The 23,963-nt window shown below is 47.4% G+C and overlaps 1 protein-coding gene across 4 annotated transcripts; it reads left to right on the top strand.

Moving 5' to 3' along the window:
* Positions 1-1,801: 1,801 nt before the first annotated feature.
* Slc25a15 (solute carrier family 25 member 15) lies at positions 1,802-23,683 on the top strand. Of its 4 annotated transcripts, none has more exons than XM_052162573.1 (7): positions 1,802-1,864; positions 4,339-4,453; positions 10,649-10,907; positions 17,880-18,017; positions 19,859-20,028; positions 21,411-21,569; positions 22,977-23,683. In XM_052162573.1, the coding sequence occupies exons 2-7, from the start codon at positions 4,399-4,401 to the stop codon at positions 23,099-23,101; spliced, it is 906 nt and encodes a 301-aa protein (XP_052018533.1). In that variant the 5' UTR covers positions 1,802-1,864; positions 4,339-4,398; the 3' UTR covers positions 23,102-23,683. The 4 variants fall into 4 exon arrangements, with proteins under 4 accessions (XP_052018533.1, XP_052018536.1, XP_052018535.1 ...); XM_052162576.1 differs by lacking the exon at positions 1,802-1,864 and adding an exon at positions 1,953-2,058; XM_052162575.1 differs by lacking the exon at positions 1,802-1,864 and adding an exon at positions 2,069-2,301.
* Positions 23,684-23,963: the final 280 nt, after the last annotated feature.

Below are 23,963 nucleotides of genomic sequence, written 5' to 3'. Positions count from 1 at the left end.
CACAATGATCTCTTACATAATCCCAAGGGAAGTGACCACTACCTTGAGTAGAGAGGCCGGTGTGTGACTGTTTGCTCTTTTGGAAGTTGGCCCTGAAATGCACGTTGTTATTCAATGAGAGCAGTGTTCTTTGCCTGTAACATGCTGTTTTCGAGAGGACAGAGAGGTGGGTCAGCAGTTAAGAACATTCACTATTCTCTGTGAGGACCCAGCACACAAGGAGGACCTGTAACACTACGACTTTCCCTTGAAGCCTCCGCAGGCACCAGCAGCCATGTTTTCATACATACATATCAATTCAGAATTAAAGGGATCTTTAAAAAAATGAACAGGATCATGGGTAGGCTGAAGTAGAGTGGGGAGCTGGTGGCTAGGTGTCACATGACCCTGAGAATCTTCCAATTGAATAGGGCTAGAGTTAAAGATGATTTTATCATTCCTGCGAACCAGTTTTCTTAAGTATTCACAGCTCCTTTTGATTTTATGGTACTTTTAAAGTATTTATTTTATTATTATTTATTTATTTATTTGTGTGTGTGTGTGTGTGTGTGTGTGTGTGTATGTGTATACCTCTGCAGGTACCTGCAGATGCTTACAGACACCAGAAGGGGGAGTTGGATACACCAGCGCTGGACTTGAGAGCTACCAGATGTGGTTTAAGAACTGAATTCCAGTCCTCTAGTGGAGCAGAATTCTAGTTTCATTCTGTTGCTGCAATGAAACACTGTTGCATAAACAGCAACTTGAGGGAGGAAAAGGTTTATTTGGCGTTCACTTCCAGATTGACTGAAGACAAGGAGGCCAAGGCAGGAGCCATGTGGGAATACAGATTACCGACTCACTTTCTTGGTTGATCCCTGGCCGGATGCTTCCGATACTTTTTTTTTTTTTTCAATCCAGGACCAGGACTGCCTCCCAAAGGAATGATGCCACTCATAGTGGGCTGGGTTCTCCAACATCAATTACTGATCAAGACATTACCGCTACAGACTATCCTCAGAGCAACTGGATTTAGGCAATCAATCCCTCTCCTGATTCTAGGCTGAGTCAAGATGATAATCAGCAAGGGTTCTTTACCCCTGTGCCCTCACTCTAGCGCCCGCTTTGAGCTTCTGAGTAACCACAAAACCTGTAGCGGCAGTTTACATGGGTGTCTTTTCCATAATGTTCCTGGGAATGGATTTCCTTGGGTGGGGTCGAGGGGGGGGGGGAGAAAGAATCAGACCTAAAGCGATACAAAATAGACAATCAGGCAAACAAGTAAAACCTGATGGGCTAGGGATGTAGCTACCTCCCAAACTCAAGGCTGGTGGAACACACCTGTAATCCCTGCAGTTGGAAGTGGAGGTAGGAAGATCTGGAAGTTCATGACCATCCTCAGCCACTTAGCAAGTTAAGCCTGGGCTATGTGAGACCTTGCCTGTAGACAAATAGATGATGTAAAAAGATGCCCATAAGGGAATTTATATTTCACGACTACCATTCTAGACTTTTCATTTACTGCTAAAGCCACAGCCTCCCGGGCTGGATAACGCCGGGAGAGCTCAAGGTGAGTCCTCCTGGAGGTTGCCAGCCTGGCAGTCAGCTTGGAGAGCAGATTTCCGTTTCCTTGGCCAGGGCTTCGGGAGGAGGGGCGGAGGGGGCCTCGCGTGGGGGAGGGCCGGTAGGGGAGGGGCTTCGGGAGGGAGGGCCCTTAGGAGGGCGTGGCCTCCGGAGGGAGGGCTGGTGGAGGGGTCTCAGGAGGGAGGGCCCGAGGGCCGGACCCACTAGCGACCTTAAAAATTGTCCGGGGGGGGGGGGGGGGCCGCGGCTGCCAGCAGAGCGCGGGCGGCGGAGGGCGAGCCGGACACAGCCAGGCGCGGCGGTGAGGCTGCCGGAGCAGGCGGGAGCGGGCGGCCGGGCTGGGGACGCGGCTGACAGTCCCCGCCCTGCGGCACACGTGCTGCGGCTCCGGGCGCGCGCACCGGGCTCGCCGCGGGATCCCGGGAGGCGCGGAGGGTCGAGCGGGCGGACGGGCGCGGTGGCCAGTGCGCGCGCGCCGCGCGGAGCCGAATCCGGGTCAGGCCGGGCGAGGCGCTCCGCAGCTGCAGCAGTAGTTGGCTCCCCGGTGCCCGGGGATCGGCCCAAGGGGTTCGATCGAGGGTGGTGCCAAGCGGCCTTCTGCCGCCCAGCTGCAGCCCCAGACAAGTCTTCTTTAGCAGCCTCACCTGCTTTGGCCGCCGGGGGAAGTTATTTCTCCTTAGGAGCCAGTAGTAGTGTTGGCGTTGTTTCTGGGACTACTGGGTAGTTTAAAGGAAGAGGGTGAGACGCTGCAAGGATTCGAGGGTGGGGGGAGTTCTACTCCAAATGGTCCTAAGTCAATTTAAATCCGCGCGGACCGGTCTGGTTTGTGCAGGTCCTGCGTTTTCTCCAAGCCACAGGTGATACTCAGGTTGTTGTGCATACTTTCTGGGTTCATCTGTAAGTAGCGTTTCTGTCTTCTGTAATTTGACAGATACCCCTCAGAAGGGGGCTACATGCTTTCCTGGTCTGCAGGAAGTCAGGTTTAATCCCCAGCACGGGAAAGCATTTATATATAAAAATCTGTTTTAAAAATTATAATTAACATCATTTCTTCCCTTCCCTTTTCTACTTCTAACCCCTTCGGTGTAACACCCCCCCCCCCCTTACCCCCGTTTCAAACTCATGGCCTCTTTTTTTTGTATATGAGGGATAATCAACTGGGGGACTGTTCTCTGGGGAAGACTATGCCCACGTCCAGCATTCCTTTCTTGTCTGTGGTTCTTTGTCAAAGGTTGAGACCCCCCTCCCCCCAAGATTTCATCATCCATGTTAGTGTGTCTATTGCTTTCATCCTCATGTAGGTCTTGTCCCTAAGTTGATGAGACTTCATAGGTATAGCCTTTCTAACATTTCTAGGAGCGTCAGATTCACAGCAAATTTACTGTTGCGTTGGCTCCTGGGGGGGGGGGATTAAAGATTAATTCTGCATATATATTATTTCTCAAGGATTTGAAATGTTTACATTTGGCTTATGTGAAGGGGTTGAATTTATAGTGACTGCCTAATTAGATACGCTTTTCTATGCCTCCGAAGTTAGTAAAGAATCGCTCAAGTGGAAACATGAACTCATTGAAGTTCGCCCGAGACCACTTCGGATGCTCCCCAGGTGGTTTGTCTCTTACTTTCCCTTCAAAAATGTAGGCAGGGGAGTTTCTGTAACTACCAAGTTGCTAGTTTTAAAAGAAAAGACAGTTCTTGGAATCTGGTCATTGATATTTTTTTTCTGCTGTTATTTGACTTTTTTTTTTTTTCTTGCCGTTATTTTCTGGACTTTTTTGGATGGTTTTGGTATTTGAAAGAACCCTGGTCAAACACACCAGCCTCCTCAGCCTTTTGATGAGGAGTGAAATTGTCCTCTCTTATGTGAAAATTAATTCTGTATTTTGAGAACATACAGAATAGGTTGAATGATTGGTAACTTGGAACTTGTATGTTAAGGCATCCTCCTTTCTAGTTAATATTAAGTTCACTTCTCAAAAAGGTTTTTTTTTTTTTTTTTCATTGTCTGAAGGTAGAGGAAGACTTTGTTTCCCCAAACCCTAGCCTTTAAAAAAACCAAACATTTCAAGTCTTGCAGTAAGAGAAGAGCAGTGGTTTGACTCTTTAGGATATACCCCTGGGATTCTGATCAAGCAAAATTGGAACTCAGAAGTCCAGATGTGGCACCAAAGCGTGGGTGGTTCACACGACCAGCCTTCTTGGGAGTGTAGGCTACGAGGCCGTCTAGTCCTGCTTGAGTTCTGGGAATCTGAACTGTAGCAAGACCTTAGGTAAATCTACACATTTACTGCTGAGATGTGATGGAGTGGAGGTGACAAGGATAGGGCCAGGGCACTTAGGACCGCGTGTGTATGGTAATTTTACAAGCCACTTTGTAATGGAGACCTCTGGCTTAGGAGCTGTGTGACTCAGTGGAGCTCCTAGGCACAGGCTGCTGTCAGAACTTAAGACTGAGTTTGGTAGACTGGACTCTCTTCACCACAGGCCTCTGAGACTCTGTAGTCTGTTGTGGTCTGGGCCATTGTGATTGGTTCCTTATTTGGTGTGTGTTGTCGAGGTTTTCATAAAGATTGTTTGAAGTGCAGTAGGGTCAATAGTACTGATATCTGGGGAAGGTTTTTTGGGGGGAGTGGATCACTTGGCTGTGTTGATCCGTCAAGCCTCCTTAGGGACTCGTGTTCCCACTTCCTGGAAGTTAAGGCTCAGGAACGTAGCAGGCTTACCGGATGGGCTAACTGCAGAGGCTGGGCTAACTGGATTTTCGCCTCTTCCCAGGGATATGTGGTACGCATCCTTCCCTCCAGAGAATTGCCTTCCACAGAAACCAGTAACGCCATGAAGTCCAATCCAGCCATCCAAGCGGCCATTGACCTTACGGCTGGGGCTGCAGGTAATGGGGGAGAGGGGGTTCTTCTTCCCATATCCCTGAAGTACTTCCTCAGAGTGGCTTAAAATACAATCTCTGTTACCCCACAGGTAATGTGCTCTAACTTCAGAATGAATCAATTTAATAGAAATGTGATTTGGTACAGAGCACGTCAGCAAGAGCGGTCCAGTCGTGTTTAATTATATCAAAGCTTTACCCGTTCGAGTGAAGGATGGAAATATCCTTAGGATTGCTAGAAAACATCTCAGTTCCAGCATGAGCTCGCTTGGCTACCATCCGTCACGTGCTAGGATACTCAGGTGGCAGCGGTACCTCAAACTGGATGGTCTTCAGATATTTTGTTTGTTTGTTTGTTTGGGTTTGGTTTTTTTGAGACAGGGTTTCTCTGTAGCCCTGGCTGTCCTGGAACTCACTCTGTAGACCAGGCTGGCCTAGAACTCAGAAATCCACCTGCCTCTGCCTTCCAGAGTGCTGGGATTATAGGCGTGCGCCACCACCGCCCCGGCGGTCTTTAGATATTTTGCAGTACAAAATGCCAGCTACTTTTTTTTTTCTGTTAAGATTTATTTTTGTTTTTATTCACATGTATGTGTTTGTGTGTCTGTGTGAGTACCTGGCACATGTGTGCAGGTTCCTGAAGTGGTTGATAGGGGGTATCAGACCCCCTGGAGCTGGAGTTGTGGGTAATTGTGGGCCACCCACGTGGGTGCTGGGAACCAAAGTTGGTCCCTCTAGATGTGCAGTGGGCTGAGCTGCTTATCCAGTTTCCCCATCGCCGTTCTTATTGATGCTAAGAAGGACAGGAAGGCCCCCTTTAGCAATGAGGCTGATACACCAAGGTGTCTCCTGGTGCGGACAGGAAGATGAATGTGCAGTCGAGGCTGACCCTCGGAGCCTGAGCCTAGAGGGTGGACTGGAGCCAGGGCTGGTGACGGAGGCCCCTGTAGAAAGACTTGGGCATTTAATGTGCAGGCATAGGAAGAAGCTTAGCCTGGGGCAAAAAGAGCTGCCATTTTGTTTCCAGAGTTCTGTGTCACTTCAAAGGCAAAGGCACCTGGGATGGGTGTTTCCCAAGTGAACCTTTGATCTGCCCAACCCCCACCCCCTGTATGAATTCGTGTAAATGGGGGAGGCCATAGCACCATGCTGCGTGATGATCTTTTATGCAGTGTGACCTCTTGGATCAACAGATCAAATGGGTCAGGGGACCGCCATTCTTCGCTCTGTCCTTTGTCCACTTGTAAAAAAACAATCCTTGTACAGATGACAATTCCCTGTCTCCGTCCTCCCCCAACTTTTCCACCCCCATCCATGAACCAAAGGTCAGCTGAAGTTGGCTCTAGAGGAAGGCTGATAAGGATCCCCGGGCAAGGGCACCTCTCCAGGTTAGAGACAAGGAGTGTTCAGTCTGATGGGCAGGCCTGTGGCGAGTCTGTACTCCACTGTGGTACTAACCACTGTGGGTCTTCAGTCCGTCCCCCTACTCTGTAGAAGGGAGGACAGGGCGAGCCTGTGGACCCCATGGTCCTTATGGTGTACCTGCTGCTGGCTGCAAACACCCAAGCTCAGCCAATAGGTCTGGCGAGCTCGTGGCTACGAACAGGTCGCTTCTGCAGTGAGAAGAAGGTGTGTAGTCTCAAGAGATTCTCAGATGCCAGCATTCTGTGCTCCTAAGGCAGTCTGTGAACAAGGCTTTATGATGATGATAATTTTTAAGAAGCTTGCCTCTTCCCGACTGCACATTGAGATATTTGAGTGGCATTAACAGGGTATAGTTTTTATGTAAATTGTAATGATATTGTCGGGAGCCTTTTATAGAAGACAATTACTGGGCTTTTTTCTTTTTTTTCTTTTTCTTTTTCTTTTTCTTTTTTTTTTTTTGTTTTTTTTTTGTTTTTTTTTTTTTTTTTTTGAGATAGGGTTTCTCTGTATAGCCCTGGCTGTCCTGGAGCTCACTGTGTAGACCAGGCTGGCCTCGAACTCAGAAATCCACCTGCCTCTGCCTCCCAGTGTGCTGGGATTACAGGTGTGCGCCACCACCACCTGGCTGGCGTTTTTCTTTTTTAAATGATGATGAGCTGTCTATAAAGTGACATTAAATTGGTTCTGCTGCCTGTGGTTTAGGGTCTGCCCTTGGCCTTGGAAATGAAAGGCTGAGACCCAGAGACGCTGGGTTTTGTGATTTCTCAGCAAAAGTTTCTTGGCAGGGGTAGTGGCTTTGTTGCGGGGGCTGGTCAAAAGAGGTGCTCATTAGTGACAAAAGACTCCAAATTCTATTGTTAGGTACCCAGAATTCAGTCAGGAAGCAGTAATCTCACTTTTAAGGGTCCCGAAGTTTGGTTGATAGGGGAGCCTTAGAGCACTATGGCACTGTAGCGATGTTCACTATATATGTAGAAAAACTCCCGGTTCTTGGCTCCATGTTGTTGTCTCTTTGTGATAGTGTGCCTAGTAGGGCAGCAGCCTTCTCTGAGGTAGGAGGTAGTTTGGACTCTTTGCTACTCTGATTCTCTGGACTGGCAAATTCCTAGGGTTTGGGATTTTCCCACTTTCCCACTTATGCAGAGAGAGAACCTAGGTGTTCCATGACCCTCCTCCCTCCTCCCCCTCTCTGGGGCAAGACATTTATCTGTAAGCACAGAGTCAGTTGTGGTCAAGGCTAGCAATGGGAGGTAAATGTAAATATAAATATATTCTGTCTCCTTTTGGCTTTAAGCAAAGCCGTTCCCACCAAACCAGTATCCCTACCAGCTGCTGATTTCTATTCAAGTGTCCAGAATTGTCTTTGGTCTGACCTGCACTTGCTGTGGGAGATGGTCCACAAAAGGAGTCCTGGGCAGCTAGGATGAGGGGGAATTAGGGTTAGGGCATTGGTTAGTTACTAAAGCAAGGCTGTGTGGATTACAAAAGCTGAATTTTGGAAGTTTGGGTGATGTTTTGAGTTGGTTTAGTATCTCCCTCACATCAGAGGGAAGACACAATCTCTGGCAGTGCTTGTAGTGTGTCTCGTTAGCTGGTACACTGGTTGGAAAGGAGGAAATTTACAGCCTCGAAGTTTTATCTTCTCAGTGTCAAAATGACAAGAACAGAGCACAGCCAGGTCTTTTAAGTCTCTCTCTCTCTCTCTCTCTCTCTCTCTCTCTCTCTGTATATATGTATATATATATGTATATATGTACATATGTTAGTTTGTATGTTGCTCTGCTGACTTGGGGGTTTGGGGCTCCCCTGCTTGTCTGGCTGTAAGCTATCCCTTCCCCGATAACTGACCTCAGCGCTGCGTGCTTTACTGCTTGTGTACTGAAAACTGACAGTCTGTGACGACCCCGCTGGACAGACTCTTGTTGCTCTGATAAAACAGCTAAAGAAATCCATTGAAGGGAGGAGGGCTCATTTTTGACTCACAGTTTGAGAGGTTTCACTTCATCCTGGTGGGAGGAGGTGGAAGCCAGAAAGCACACACATATATATCTATACACATGTACACATAGAAACATGCATACATACATATATACAAACATAAACATAAACATATATACAGAACTCATACATATATCTGCATACATGTACATATAGAAACTTCACAAATTTAATGCATACAAACTTACATAATTATAAGCATGCATACATATTTATGCATGTACACATATCTATACATATGTACATGTAGATACATACACACAAATAGACATACAGTAATCACATATATCTATACACATAGATACGTGCATGCATACATACATACAAAAAGCTCACATATATCTATGCACTTGTACACATACATATACACATACATATACAGGATCACACATATATTTATACACATGTACACATACAAATATACTTACATATATGCATACAAACATATGTATATGCAAACATACATATATACAAACATAGATACAGAAAGCACATACACATATCCATACACATGTACACACACATACAGCACACGAATATATCCATATCCATATATATATCCATATCCATATATATATCATATATATATCTATACACATACACATACATACATGCATGCCTGCATACATACAGGGGGATAGAGAGAGTGCGAGCGTGAGTGTGCACGTGCACCCAGAGACCTGGTTCTGCTCTGTTCTTGCCCTTTTTCTTCCCTCCTAATGTGTCTATTTTACCTGGACCCCAGTTGTGGTACTTCAGAGTGTGTCTTAGCGCTCTCTGGAAATTCAGTCATACCCAGAGGTCTGCTTTATTAGTCTTTTAGATGCTTCTCTAAAAGGCAATGAAGACGACAATCAGAATTATCTCCCATGGTGACTTTTAGATAAATGGCACGATCTGGTCTCCACACCTTCTCCCAAAGAGTGAGTGCAGGGAGCTAGCCGGTGTGGTATCCCCTAAAGGAGACAGACGCCCTTCCATCTGTCTTCAAGGAGAAGAGAATGATCAGAAATACGACTTCTGTGCGAGGGGACAGACCTCCAGTGCTCTTGCGTTACTGATGTATAAGCCTGAGGATCGGCGTGGCTCTGTGCTGGCTGACTGAGTCTGGCCTCGGCACCACACGGAGTCCTGTGATGCACACTTCTGGGATTCAGCTCCACTCTCATGAGGGATGAGGCTGCTTCACTGTATTCATAGGATGCATGCAGAACCGTCACACACAGGCAGCAAATGTGTCAGAGTAACTGCTATACCTCTGTGTGGTCAGACTGTGCGAACTCCTCACTGAGATGTCAGTGTGCTCAGCTGCAGGCTTTATTCGCTGTATCAAAAATGTGTACTCTGAGAGTCTTACAAGTCACGTGGACTTTCGGGATAATTAAATTATTATTATTATTATTTTTTAATTATTTTGTTATATTTGGGACCGCATAACCAGCAGTAGGTAGGAGAGAGCAGTTCTGATCGTAGTAAAAGCATCTTAATTTGTTGTTGCTCTATTCTCACTGAGTAGCCCAGGCTAGCCTGGAACTTTCAGTTCCTCTGTTTCTACCTCCTGGGTACTGATATTACAGGCATACACCACCTACTCTGCTGAAACAGCTTAGTGGATTATTTCCCAGTGTCATTTTGATTAATAGGCCAGGTCAGAGTCCTTGGAGGTATTGCCTTGCCCAACAGTAAGTAACTTAATCTTCCCTGGTGCCCGCCATCTCTGCCTCCCACCACACAGGTGGAATAACTATAGTATCAGAGTTTTACAGTCACGTTATTTTGTGTAAGCCTTTCATTTTGATGGTGTTTTAGTGGCCTCACCACATAGCCTCAATGTTTTCCGACCTAATCAGGGGCGTCTGAAGTGTAGCGCCTTCTAGGCTTCGGGAGGGAGGTAAATATTAACCAGCATCATGTCCCAAAACTTTGGTCCTAGTCCAGGGTCTACAGATACTGTGGGGTAATCACACTTTGCTGTAATCCTTGTGTTCAGAATTCTCTCTGAAGTAATCTAATGCAATTCAGACTTAGGACATTTGATATTCTTACGCTGTTTCAAAAAGAAGTAGGCGGCAGACGTCAGTCCATTTATACTAAGCAAAGGTAATTGTAGTCTGTTCCTAAGTACGTACAAATCATTAATTGATAGAGTTAAAATTAAAGCGCTTTCTTTCAGGGTCACATGTTTTGCCCTCAAGAGATTAATTAGCAGGCTCTTGTTTGCCTTGTCTGGCCTTGGCTCTGATGTTTTTCTAATAGGTAGGGCACTAAACAAGAGGAAGTGCTTGTCTCTACCCCGATACCACTGTCCCTTCTGCATTACTTCTCACTCATGTCTTTAGTAGCTGTTGTTTAGTAACCCCTGGTGTGTCAGGTGTGTGCTCACCTTGTGTTAACACTGAGATGGCACAGAGGAAGAACAGAGAGACTCAGAGGTGTATCTCCTGTCTGGGACAGCTCAGTCAAACCAGGTTCCAGCCCAACTTTCTCCACTACTCTCCAGCACCACCGTGGCGGATCCCTAAATATAGGCTTTGTACAGGGCTTGGTGTGTTGAACTAAAACATCTCTCTTAGTAAGCATGACTTTCTTTAGGGTGGGACTCTGGTGCTGGCCAGCATGGGCACCTGCTAGAAGTTGTTTACTGAGCTTGGCTAGAGGATTTGGAGGAAAGGCAGTCAGTCATTAGGAACTAAAGTACTGGTTAACCGTGGACAGGAAGCTGCTCTCCTTCCTGCCCACGGCTGGGGACCATCCTAAAGACTCATGTCCCACCTCTAGGGGGCACGGCATGTGTACTGACTGGGCAGCCCTTCGACACGATGAAGGTGAAGATGCAGACGTTTCCAGACCTCTACCGGGGCCTCACCGACTGCTGCCTGAAGACCTACTCCCAGGTGGGCTTCCGTGGCTTCTACAAGGGGACCAGCCCCGCGCTGATAGCCAACATCGCAGAGAACTCGGTGCTCTTCATGTGTTACGGCTTCTGCCAGCAGGTGGTCCGAAAAGTGGTTGGATTGGACCGGCAGGCAAAACTGAGGTGAGTCGGATACTGGACTCGTTCTTAAAATAAGCGGACGCTTGACTTTAGTGGCATTTACAGGAGAGAGGGTTCCTTCTTAAAATCATTCTGATGTCCTATACTGTCCTAGCACAAACCAGAGTAGGCCGAGTGGATCGTGTTAAGAGTCCACTGTGTTCTTTGGCCCCTTTGGGAAGATGCTTTTCATGTGAACACAAGTGTTGGGCTAAAGGTGTAGAATACAGGACTTAAGCTTTAGGTTCCCTTTCATCCTCAGAGAGCACTGAAAGAGGTTACCCCGATGATGGCAGACAAGCAACGTGGAATTTAGGAAGCTACAGGTGGGCCCAGCTTCCTTTGGCTGGCCCTTCCCTGTGCGTCAGCCTGATCTTCCCTGCAGTACCCATCATTCCAGACCAAACAGGACTCCTACGCCGCTGAGGTGCTTAGTCACCCTCCTCCAAAGGCTGATTTATTTGGAATGATTTATCATTAAATTGGGGGGAAGGGCCAGGAAAGCTTAATTTTCTAAAGTGCTTGCAAGGTGTCTTAGACAGGGTTTCACTGCTGTGAAGAGACACCATGACCAAACAACTCTTATAAGGACAACATTTAACTGGGGCTGGCTTACAGGTTCAGAGGTTCAGTCTGTTATCATCATGGTGGGAAGCAGGGCAGCGTCCAGGCAGGCATGGGATTGGAGAAGTAGCTAGGAGTTTTACATCTTGTTCTAAAGGGAACCAGGAGAAGACTGTCTCCCAGATGCCTAGGAGGAGTGTCTCAAAGCCACCCCCACAGTGACACACTTCCTCCAACAAGGCCACGCTGACTCTAACAAGGCTAAACTTCCTAATAGTACTACTCCCTGGGCCAAGCATATTTAAACCACCACACAGTAGAACCCTACTACCTGCATCATAATCTGGAGGTGGTGTATGCTTATAATCCCAGTGCAGGAAGGAAGGCAGAGTTAGAGATATAGATAGGGCCTGGGTCCCAGTGAGAGATCTTCTTTCAAACAACAGATGCACACCTACACACACACACACACACACACACACAAACACACACACATACACACACAGGCATGTACACGTAGGCACGCGCGCACACACACATAAACACACACATACACACATAGGCATGTACACATGCACGCGTGCATGCGCGCACGCACACACACACACACACAGAGGCATGTACACGTGCGCACGCATGCACACACATACACACAGGCATGTACACGGACGCACGTACACACACCTACACACACACACAGGCATGTACACGTACGCATGTACACACACACACATACACACTCTCTCACACACACACATACAGGCATGTACACGTATGCACGCACACACATTCCTCCTTGCATAGGGCAGGCTTGTTTGCTTTGTCAGTAGGAATTGGAACCGTTTTTTTTATATTTGTTATTTATATGAGTATACCGTCACTATCTTCAGTCACACCAAAAGAGGGCATCAGATCCCATTGCAAACAGTTGTGAGCCACCATGTGGTTGCTGGGGATTGAACTCAGGACCTCTGGAAGAGCAGTCAGTGCTCTTAACCACTGAGCCATCTCTCCAGCCCGGAATTGGAAGCTTTATTGCAGTGATAGGTTGCACACAACTAAAGTAGATTCCTTGTACATAGACATGTGCTCTGGAGATATCTCCAAGATGCAGATGTACCGTTTTATAGGCATGAATTTGATCACGATGGAGAGAGCTTGTATTTAAAAACTGAGGACTGGATAAGATAGCCCAAGGAGACCGATTAGGGAAGAGAAGGGCTGAACTGTAATCCTCTAGCCCTCCAGCTAAGAGAGAACAGCATGCAGAGTCAAAGGAGACAGAAGCAGAGAGCTGCGAGATTAGCATCCCTCAGGGGAGATCAGAAGCAAAGCGGTAGGCTACTGGCGTTGTCCAGCTGAAGCAGAGACATCATCCTTCGGGGCGTCTGGGTTCATCTCAGCTTCTTTAGGGAAGGACAGTGGGGGAGAGGAGCCACAGAGGCAGCGGGTACCTCGGTAAGGTTCTGGTAGGGGACTTTTCTGGACAAAGTAACCGTCTTTGGCTGTAGGACAGAGATGCTGATGGGGGGAGTCTCTTGGGGACCCAGCCCGTGTGTCCCTCCTCACTTTCCCTGTTTTTCTGCCTGTGGACAGAGACTAACCAATGTGTTTGAGCACATTGCTATGTCTTTGTGTTTTATTTGAGACCTGGTCCCACAGTGTAGCCTGAAATTTGCCATCTTCCTGCCTCAGCCTCCCACACGGGAGGGGGGCAGGTATGTGTTAGTGTACGAGGGGGTGAGGGCGGCAGGTGTGATTTACTGTACTCGCTTAGCGCTTTCCTGGTGGTGCACAGTAGGACATTTAGAGTTGTGCTTCTCCACACCCTCTTTCCAGAAGCAAGAGGTGGTGTCACTGAGAAAGGATTGGAAAGCACCTACTGTGCTGCACGCATGGATCTTTGAGTATCTGTATGTCATGTGAACCCCCCCCCCCCACACACAGCTTTTTAGCCCTACAAGTTCTTCAGTAAGGCGGTCAGCATGGTTAACTTGTGCTGACACAGCGTTCTAAGGTCAGAGTCTTATCTGAGCTTAGAGTCTTTCCTTTTTGCTCTTGGGAGCAGTTTTGATTTCTACCTGCTGGGAGAATATAGCCTGTGGTCTGCTGTATGTTGGCACGCAGGCTGGCTGTGTCTTCACGGCCCTTACTGTGACCGTGGGGAAGTGCCGGCGTCTCTGTCACAGTTGCTGGATCGAGGACAGGGTCATCTGAGTCCGCTGTTCCCCTTCTGCCCTGTCCTCTGTTAGACCAGCAAGGATACTGGTCAGATCTGGAGGGAACATTTATCAAGAGCAGCAAAGGGAGACGGTGTTAGCAAGTGTTTGCTGTGGATTTCTGCAGCCGCATCCCAAACATTGGTGTGTCCTGATTTGAACCTAATGTGGCATGTGCTTTGACCTGGTTGAGTGAGATCTTGCACAGCAGAGACATTTAGGTCATGATTCTTGTTCATTGGATGACAAACGGGACAAATTCTCTTTCTCTCTCTCTCTCCCTCTCTTTCTCTCTCTCCCTCTCTTTCTCTCTCTCTCTCTTTCTCCCCCCTTTTTTTTGAAAAAAAAATTCATATAATATATTTTGATCAGCCGGGCAGTGGTGGCGCATGCCTGTGATCCCAGCACTCTGGGAGGCAGAGGCAGGCGGATTTCTGAGTCCCAGGCCAGCCTCGTCTACAGAGTGAGTTCCAGGACAGCCAGGGCTATACAGAAAAACCCTGTCTCAAAAAAACCAAATCAAAAAAACCAAAAAAAAAAAAGTAAATATATTTTGATCATATTTTATCCTTCCCCACCCTCCCAGATTCTCCCTACCAACTTTATGTTCTTTTTCCTCTTTAAAACAAATAAACCGAGAAGCACACATACTCGCAAAACCATGAAAGTGGAAATCAAAATAAACGGACCAACACAACAGAAAACTATCCAAAGAGACAGAAACGTCTGCAGCAGACTCTTTGGAAACCACACCCCCTCTGTGTGCGCTTTCCAGTTGTGCAGATGCATCCTACGCGCAGAGCCGAAGGTCTGTGCACCTTGTTTTGTGCACTGGAAGAAGAAAGTATTTATGAGAAAGCCAAAGTCCATAGGAACGCTGACGTGGCCTCTCCCCGCACACTCGCAAGATGTGCTGTGTTCATTCGGATTCTGGAACGATCCCAGCCCCTGAGGGCGAATTGACCTCCATGTTTATTGACTGATCCCTTTTTTCTAGCAAACTTGGCACATTCTAGGTAATGACCCTAATTGAGAGTTGCCTGTCAGCAGGTTGAGAGTCCCTGAGGAAGGCCAAATATGGTCTGTAGGCTGGCCAAAAGACCGTTTGAGGCCTTAGCTTTTAGGAGTGCTGTGGAAAGAGAGAACTGAGTAGCACGAGACGCATGCTGCATGTCACAGAAGCCTCTCTGCGAGGACATCCGTCTGTCCGTCTGTACGCCTGCTTGGCTCCTCTTAGTTCTTGGCTTAGTTCTCGAAGGTCAAAAGGAAGTCCACCCAGCTTCTGACACCACTGTGGCGAGCCTGCCCTCCTGAGGCCTGGAGTGTTAGACCAGCTCAGTATGTGGACAACAGGTCCCGTCTTGACTCAGAGAGGTGACACTCCCGGGAAATCAAGGGCAATGTTGGAAGCAAGAAAAGCTTGCTTAGCCCCCAGTCGTATAGGAGAACAAGAGCTTGGTCCTTCAAGGGTGTCTTCTGCTGTGTGACAGCAGTGCAAATGGAGTCATGGTGGGAACATGAGGACAGATCACCAGGTCACCAGGGAGTGCTGCTCTCGTGGGGACTAACTGCAGTTCTGTGAGAACTCCATTAGTCCCCTCTAAGGATGGCAGTGCCAAAGGCCCCACCCCTCCTTTTTTTTTTTTAAAGATTTTTTTCACTTATTATATGTAAGCCCACCTCTTTTTAATTGAAAAATTCCTCATACAGGATATTTTGATCATGTTTTTCCACCCTCCCAATTCTTCTCCGGTCCTCCTTACCCCTCTACCCACCCAGTTTTATATTCATCTTCTCTTCCTCACGCCTCGATCTAAAACAAAACAAGTAAAACAAACACAGTCCCCCTACACACACACACACACACATGAAAGTGAAAGTCAAACAAGCAAAAGACCAGTGAGGCAAACAAACAAAACAACAAAATGCCCAAACAAAGCAAAACGCCTATGGAAACCCCACTTAGTTCTCTGTGTTGCCCAACTAGGCCAGGGAAGGAGGGTGAGTACACCCAGGGACGCGCCTCTGGAGGATTCTTCCTTTGCCGCTTGGTGTCAGATGGCGGTGGCTCCTTGGTGATAGCAGGCAGGGAGCTTGTGCCCACCACCCCTTTCTCGGTGCTGGGACCTCATCTGGCTTGAACCCGTGCACGTCTCATGCATGCTGCCATAGTCTCTGAGCTCATAAATCCATCAGTTCTCCTGCGTCTGCAAGACACGGTTTCCTTGGCTCTTACAGGCTTTCCTACTCCTCTTCCACAGAGCTCCCTTGAGGGGAGGGCTTTGATGGCGACATCCCGCTTAGGATTAAGTGCTCTAAAGTCTCTCACTTTCTGCACATTGTCTATCTACTTCAAAAAGCATCTTGGATGAGGGCCGAGTGAGTACTGGTCTATGAGGATAGCAGTATGTCACGGGGCATTGGTGTATTACAATGTAGGCTTCCCCCTAAACCAGTAGAGGTGAGAATATCCAGGGTAAAGGTCATTATCTGAAAGCTAAGATACCGAGATGTCATTCGATGCCATGTGTGCATCATTAGCGTGGGGAGGCATTCCAGGAATCTCAGGTGCAGGACTGTGTGACATTCCTCAGGTAGGTAATGTGGGGGCTGGGATCCCCCAGAGAAGAGGAAGCCCTGCCCACAAAGGGAGTCTGCCTTTTTGTATGGAGCTCAGGACTGTTAGGTAATGTTAATTTCCACCTTAGCAGCAGGATTTCCCTACAGCTGGTTATTTCCTTAACAGTTGTGCCACTATTGCACTGGTCTGTCTTACCGGCGGCTCACTGTGGTAGGTCTCAGGGTTTGTAGCTGGGAGATATTGATGACTGAGTTTCTCCTCTAGTACTATGCAAAGTACCTTCTAGTACCATGAATGCCAGTCATTAGAGCTGAAGCTTCTTTGGGGCACGTCTCTGTTTGATGACATAGTGAGTGTTGTCTTTAGCCTCCGCCAGGTTGTGGAGAGGAACCAAGAACACTGGCAATGGCCTGTCGTGTTTGGGCGTTTCCATGGGCAGGCCCCGCCTCTTAAAGGTCCCATCACAGAAACTGTTGGGTAGCATATGCAAATCCTATCAGAGGTCATAACTGAGTTGGGAAATCTTTGTGATCACAGGAAACCTAGATGCTTTTTATCTGTGGTTGGTTATGTGACGTGTCTGGTTATTCGAGGTTGGGTTTAGGCCAAAAGGAACATTGTCATAAATAAACCGAGGTCTTCGTAGAATATATTTGGTATGGTAGGGCTGTAGGTACTTTTCTTCTCTCTCCCCATTTTTTCTTTATGTGCCTTAGTTTGGGCTGCTAAACAAAACACTACCCATTAGGAAGCTTAAACAGAAATGCTGGAGGCCGCAAAGTCCGAGCCAGCAGGTTCAGTTCCTGCTTCAGTCATGGCTTGTCATTGTGCTCTCACTGGGCAGAGACAGCAAGCTTCTAGGCCACTGATCTCACGATGAGGGCCTCATCCCCAGGAACTCAGCTCTTCCTAATTGCCTCTTAAGAATCCCTGCTTTAGCCAGGCGGTGGTGGTGCACGCCTAAAATCCCAGCACTCTGGGAGGCAGAGGCAAGTGGATTTCTGAGTTCAAGGATAGCCTGGTCTACAGAGTGAGTTCCAGGACAGCCAGGGCTATATAGAGAAACCCTGTCTCGGAAAAAAAAAAAAAAAAAAAAAAAAAACAAATCCAAAAATCCAAAAAAAAAAAAAAAAAAAAACCCCAACCAACCAAAAAAAAAAAAAAAAAAAAGAATCCTTGCTTTGCTGGGTGTTGGTGGCGCGTGCCTTTAATGCCAGTACTCAGGAGACAGAAGCAGGTGGCCTGGTTTTTTTGAGTTCTAGGACAGCTAAGGCTAGACCAAGAAACCCTGACATGAACTCCCCTCCACCACCACCAAAAAAGGAACCTTACTTTAAATACTAGTCCTCAACATAGGAATTGGGGATGGGACTTTAGCCCGGATGTGGCAGTCAGATAGACCTGGGTTTGATGCCTAGCATGCCACTTTGTGGACATGTCACCTCTAAGTGCCATTCTTCATATAGAGCCGGAATGCTGCTGTCTGCCTCAGGGTCTCGGAATTCTTAGACGGGTCAGCGCAAGTACGTTTCCTCTTGCATCCCCGTGCTCTCTCTGGTGTGCTGGAGGGATGGGTAAGCAGATGGTAACCTTCCTTCTCTGTCCTTTCAGTGACCTGCAGAATGCAGCTGCGGGCTCCTTTGCCTCTGCCTTTGCCGCGCTGGTTCTCTGCCCCACAGAGCTTGTGAAGTGCCGGCTACAGACCATGTATGAAATGGAGTCCTCAGGAAAGATAGCGGCCAGCCAGAAGTAAGCACTGTTCCTTCCTAGGTGTTAAGCAGTCCATTTCTGTGTACCATGGATTTATCTTATAAAGTAACGGGCAAGTGTAGAAACAGCTTTCTCCATTCTGAAATGCGGTGGCTGGGGATACTTTTCTGAAACGACTGTTTATTGTGTTTGGACCTACTGCCTACCAGTTACTTAATAGTTCAGAAATGAAGACACCAAGGAGCTGAATCCCCGCCCCCCACTCCCCTTTTGTCCTCCTGGGTGCATAAGGCATGACCTTATTTGGAGATAGCTTTAAACTGGATCTGAGAGAAAAGATAGGTGTGGCTGGAGACTCTGAGGTGAGTATTTAATATGCTTCCTCAAATTCCACATGAATGTTCACCACAATCCAGTGCCAACCCCCACCCTTCCCACCTCCACCTGTATTTGCTAAGGGTTCAGGTTCTGAAGATTTTCACCAAAACCTTGTAAGTAGAGCTGCTCTCTGTGGTCAGGGCACTGCTCAGCCTAGACTTGAAAGCAGCTGCCCGTTACCATGAGGATAGATAGATACGCTACACGGCGTGTCTAGGATAGAAGAACTGTCTGTTACTGATATCCGTCACAAACCTAGTCTAGTCATCTTGACACATCTGGTTGGAGATCGGGTGAAGGGTGTCGCTGCCCCCGCAGGTCTGTACATCTTCTGGGAAGCGGTCCACAAATTGGCCACTGTCCTCCGTTCCCTCGTGCTAGTCACAGGCAGGGAGTCTCCATGCAGTGCTTTAAAAGGTCATTTCTGAGCTACAGCCTCCTCCCTACGGTGCCGTGAGTACACACAGCTTACAGACTTGCACTTCTAGAAACAGCCATGGGATGGATGAGCCTTTGTAGCCAGTGCCTAGAGTAAGACGTAGAACTTCAACACCACCACCCCACTGGCTTGGAGACTTGCAGAGGCTCGGTAGTGAGTTGGATTCACTTAGCATATTCACAGGTGGGATAGGGGCATGGCTGAGGGAACAGAGGTCATCGAAGGGGGTGGTCCTTATGACCTTTGTCACTCTAGGACTTGATATATATATATACCCCTACCCCCACACACATAGTGTGATGGTCGCTGTTGAGTGTCAACTTGACAGAATCTAGAGTTACCTAGGACGTAAGGGCACACCTGTGAGAGATTATCTTTTTTCAGTCACCTGAGGTGGGAAGACCCACCTAAAGAGTAGGTGGGACCCTTACCTGCACCTGTGCCCTAGACTGCATGGAAGCACAAAGTGCACTGGGCGCCGGTGGTCACTGGCTCTGGCTTTCTGACTGCAGACACTGTGTGGCCAGCTGCCCCAGGTCTTGCTGCCACTACTTTGCCCCATCGTGGACTGTGCCCCTCTGAACTGTGAGCCACAGTTAAACCCTTTCTCCCTTAAGTTTGCATCTTGTCAGATATTTTGTTATGAATAACTAGTACACAAGAATGCTTGAGGAGATGGGCGTCCAGGGCATTAGGAAGACACTGGGCAGATAGTGTATGGTTCATCTACTGCCAGATTTGGATGACTCTTTATTCTAATTCCTTATTACTTGCTGTTGAAAAAACAGGTAGTAATCCTTTTACACCTCAGTCAGTGTGACTTAGAGAAATGTACACCCAGTTGGCAGGCCTGGTTAGGCCTGAGAAAGGGAGCAGCGGGTTTGTTGAACAGAAGTACCAGGAAGTCTAACCGGTGTCTTTTGAAGAGAAGGCAGATCACAGGAAAGCACCCACCAGTTACAGCAAAGTTGGCCCATAAGTCATCCTCGCTACAGAAATCTCATTGCGTGCGCCCACATTTTTCTGCCTGCTCTGACCGTGCCTCCTGCGTTGTCTTCCCCAGTACAGTTTGGTCAGTCGTGAAGGAAATCTTTAGGAAGGACGGCCCCTTGGGCTTCTACCATGGACTCTCCAGCACTTTACTTCGAGAAGTACCAGGCTACTTCTTCTTTTTCGGTGGCTACGAACTGAGCAGATCATTTTTCGCATCAGGGAGATCAAAAGATGAACTGGGTAAGTGTATTCACCCTGACGACACTGGGTAGTAGACTCTGCCTCCTGGGATTGCCGGCTTCCATAGGTTGTGTGTTCCGCATGGCCTTTCTGTGGAGTTTCCAGATGCCCCAAAGTAAACTGGCAGGAGGTGTTGGCTCCCACCATCTCCTGAGGGAGACTTCCAAACATGAGCCTTAAAGTCTTGTGTCCCAAATCTCTTCTCTGGCATTAATATTGTTATGGGCTTCCCTTTCCCTTCTCAGTGGGAGTAACTTCTCTGGGTTAATTTTAGAGGAAGAAATAAAGAGGTATTATTTTCCTGAGGGAGAAAATCAGCTACCAAAAATCTCATAGTGCATTTTAAAAACTTATTTTTAAAGATTGGTTAATCTTTGAAAGGTCATTGCAATTACATCTCAGTAAGATTGTCTACCACGTCCTGTCTCTGACATCAAATCACAAATAAGTTTGTTTCTAAGACTTTTAAAAAAAATTCACCATCCCTTAAATAAACACTTACTGAGAGATCTCAGTGTTCCTTACACAGTTAGGCATCTAATTGACAGGATTTCCCAAGCCGTTGTGGTGGATGGCCCTTGAATGCAAGATGTTCAGCAACATTCTTGGTTGTTTCTCTACTACAAGTGGCAACTTCTTTCCAAGGAGAAATCAAAGCAAGCAAACAACAGCTTCAGAAATTGTCAGACTTCCCTGGGGGAGACACAACCAGCCTGACCTGAGGAAAAAAAGGACATTCAAGACTAAACAAAAAAACAACCTCCCAAAACAACAAAAGAGGCATCTACCATTTGTGAGGCTAGTGTTTGATACACTGGCTGGACAGAAATGGACCTAAGTCCATTTCTGCTGTTAAACTGTATACTTACTGTTAAATCTTCACCCGAAGTTGTATCTCTACTTTGAAAGCCTTAACTCTGAGGGTAAGGCCGACACGTGAGGGAGGAAACTGGTCAGTGCTCATCAGTGTCACGGAGAGAGACATCCCCAGCTGCCCCTGCTCAGTGCAGTACATTTTAAAAACCTGCTAAAAATTGTGTTTAGGGAGCAGCACAAAGTTTTGTTTTCGTTTTAGTCACAGCAGAGAAAGATTTGGGGCTATTGGGAATTAAACTTGAGGAAGACGTGACTGTATTTTAATGGCTTGGTTCTCTGTCCCTGTGATGTGAGACCTGTCGGGTTGTAGGTGGGCCAACCCCAACAGGAGCACAAGATTGGGGTGAGGGCACAATACCTGAGTGACCAGCTGGCCTTCATGGGGCCCTGGGAGACTCCAGCTTCTGAGACACAACATTTTTCAAGATGTGCTCCTATTAAGTGTTATATGTGCTTCTGGAAATGCCACCTAAAACAGAGGACCACCGGCTGCTCTCCCTCTCTAGGTCCTGTCCCGTTGATGCTGAGTGGTGGATTTGGTGGGATTTGCCTGTGGCTTGCTGTATATCCGGTGGACTGTATCAAGTCTAGAATTCAAGTTCTTTCTATGACCGGAAAGCAGACAGGACTTGTCAGAACCTTCCTGAGTATCGTAAAGAACGAAGGTGAGTGTGTTCATGGTGACCCGGGGTTAGTCTGCCCCGTGGCCTGCTCTTGCCTTCCTGCCTCCTGCCTTTTTCCTAGGATTGTGATCATGTGTGCGCCTTCTACCTCCAAACCTTTAGCTTTTACTTTCATTATCCTCAGAAAGGTTTGAAGTTCTAACTTCTAGGTTATATGTCTGGTAGGATTCTTTGTGTTCTAAATACCTTGGGGGAATTTTTAAGATAGAGACTTTGTCTAGAGGGATGAATGCTTTGAATCGGGTAGCATCACTTCATTTACCTCATAATCTAAACATGCAAGGCCCTAACCAGATCACTAAGGCTTTAGAAGAACATGCTGAGTATACTGTATTCTTATTTCCCTGGAAGGAAGGTAATACAGCATCTTTAGCAATAAGACTTCTGGGATGCTGGGCGGTGGTGGCGCACGCCTTTAATCCCAGCACTTGGGAGGCAGAGGCAGGCGGATTTCCGAGTTTGAGGTCAGCCTAGTCTTGTAGAGAGTGAGTTCCAGGACCGCCATGGCTACGCAGAGAAACCCCGTCTCAAAAAACCAAAAAGATTAAAAAAAAAAAAAAAGACTTTTGGGATGAGAAATGATCTGAGCAGTTTTTAACGTGATTTGCTATCAGTTTTTAGAGTTATACAGGAGGGTGCAGACTTTTAAAGTCATGTTTATCTGACATCAACGTTGTGCCACCAAAGACTTGTCTGTCTTTCTGGCATCCACCATTTAGACATCTTAAAACGAGGGTTATGGGAAGGTTTGAACAGAAGAAAGAGAAGAGGTAAATGATATAATTATATTGTAATCTAAAGGTATAATTATATTGTAATCTTAGAAATGAGATAATTTAAAAGGAGACGTAGATGAGGTATATGGTCAAAAATGTCATTATCTGAAGAACAAAACAAAAAATACCTTGGATTAAGAACCCGTGCATTGGGTTTAAAGAGAGAGAGAACACAGTGACAGAGGCACAGAGACATGCTTAAGCTGATGTCCCAAATCGAATGCAGGAATCTTGCATATCGCCACTACTCCCCAGTGTCCTCTCCAGTTTTGCCTGGCACACCCGAGTTCAGTCTCCCTCATGACCACGCTGAGCAGGCTTATACTGGAAACACACTTGGGTTCTCTTGCTGGTCCCCTGGCTCCTCGGTGGCCGCCACCTGGCCATGATAGGCCTTCGCCCTGCTTTGTGTGTACTGCAGGAGTCCTGAAGGCATAGACATCGGTTTGTTATCCGAGCATCAACCAGCTTTGTCGGGGTCTTGCTGCTTAGCCTGTTTCTGTAGTTCCTCTAGCTCGTGCTGTTGTCTGAATTTGTGGGCACAGTCTCTTCTGTGCCAGTGCGCCCCCACGGAATGCTGTCACAATCTTTTGATCGCTCCTTTGCCTTCCAGGAATAACAGCCTTGTATTCTGGACTGAAACCCACCATGATCCGCGCGTTCCCCGCCAACGGGGCGCTGTTTTTGGCCTACGAGTACAGCAGGAAGTTGATGATGAACCAGTTGGAAGCGTGGTGAAGTGTCCTGGCGCACCTGGATCCACGGCAGATGCTTAGTGACTGGTTAACTCAGGGCTTCGGGGAGCACACGAACAATGCGGGATTATGTACTTTGTTGGGACTTTGTCGTTGTCTTCCCTTCTTCTGTTCCAAGTCTTGGATTTTGTGGATGGTCCTCCATTCTGCACGGAATAATCCCTGTTATTGAACCAAAACAGAGAAGTCACTGTTCTTGCCCTTGGTAGAGTGCACGGGGGAAATGGTGGCCTCGTGCACAGGGAACCCAGTGGCCTCAGGCACTGGTTTTACACACCGGCCTTGTGCAGACGGTGTTCCTCTCAGGACAGCGTCCGTGGAAGTGAGTGGTACACATGCAATGTAGATGGTCCTGTCACCACAGGGAAACAAAACTTCGTTCTGTGTCTAATTACAAATGGTGACCAATTCTTATATAGGTGGTTGTAAATGATTGCTTATTAATGATCCTAGGTAGAGGGCTGCTGCTAGAAGCCGTTGAGCCCATGCACTAAGAGGCTAACATTTTTAACCTTTTGTGGTATAATAAAGCTAAAATATCCCTCTATATTTTTAGATACACTTACACGCATAGTTGTGCGGCTTCTACGTTCTTGGTGGAGTTTCAGGGTGGACATCCTGGGTCCTTCTCAGGATGTTCGTCCTTACAGTGCAGCTCATCTTCTAGGTGGGCTTCTCATTCTGCACTCTGGCCCTGGGAGGTGTGGCCGGAGAGTTAGACCTCTGGAGGGCAGCAGAGGACTCACCGGCTCCCTTCTCTCTCTGAGCTTCCTCCTGCTGTGCTGCTCCAGACAGGCTGCCCTGCCATGCTCTTGTGGAAACCAACAGAGGTTCTTACCTGGTCT

This window comes from Apodemus sylvaticus, chromosome 18 (assembly GCF_947179515.1).
Source record: "Apodemus sylvaticus chromosome 18, mApoSyl1.1, whole genome shotgun sequence".
NCBI lineage: Eukaryota > Metazoa > Chordata > Mammalia > Rodentia > Muridae > Apodemus > Apodemus sylvaticus.
Note: the sequence above shows the minus strand (reverse complement) of the source record. Positions and strands in the feature narration are given on the sequence as shown.

Excerpts from the sequence above, each read along its gene's own strand:
- Slc25a15 (XM_052162573.1), top strand. The coding sequence starts at position 4,399 with ATGAAGTCCAATCCAGCCATCCAAGCGGCCATTGACCTTACGGCTGGG. Across the intron at positions 10,908-17,879 it reads GACCGGCAGGCAAAACTGAG|TGACCTGCAGAATGCAGCTG; the intron begins GTGAGTCGGATA and ends CTGTCCTTTCAG. Across the intron at positions 21,570-22,976 it reads GAGTATCGTAAAGAACGAAG|GAATAACAGCCTTGTATTCT; the intron begins GTGAGTGTGTTC and ends TTTGCCTTCCAG.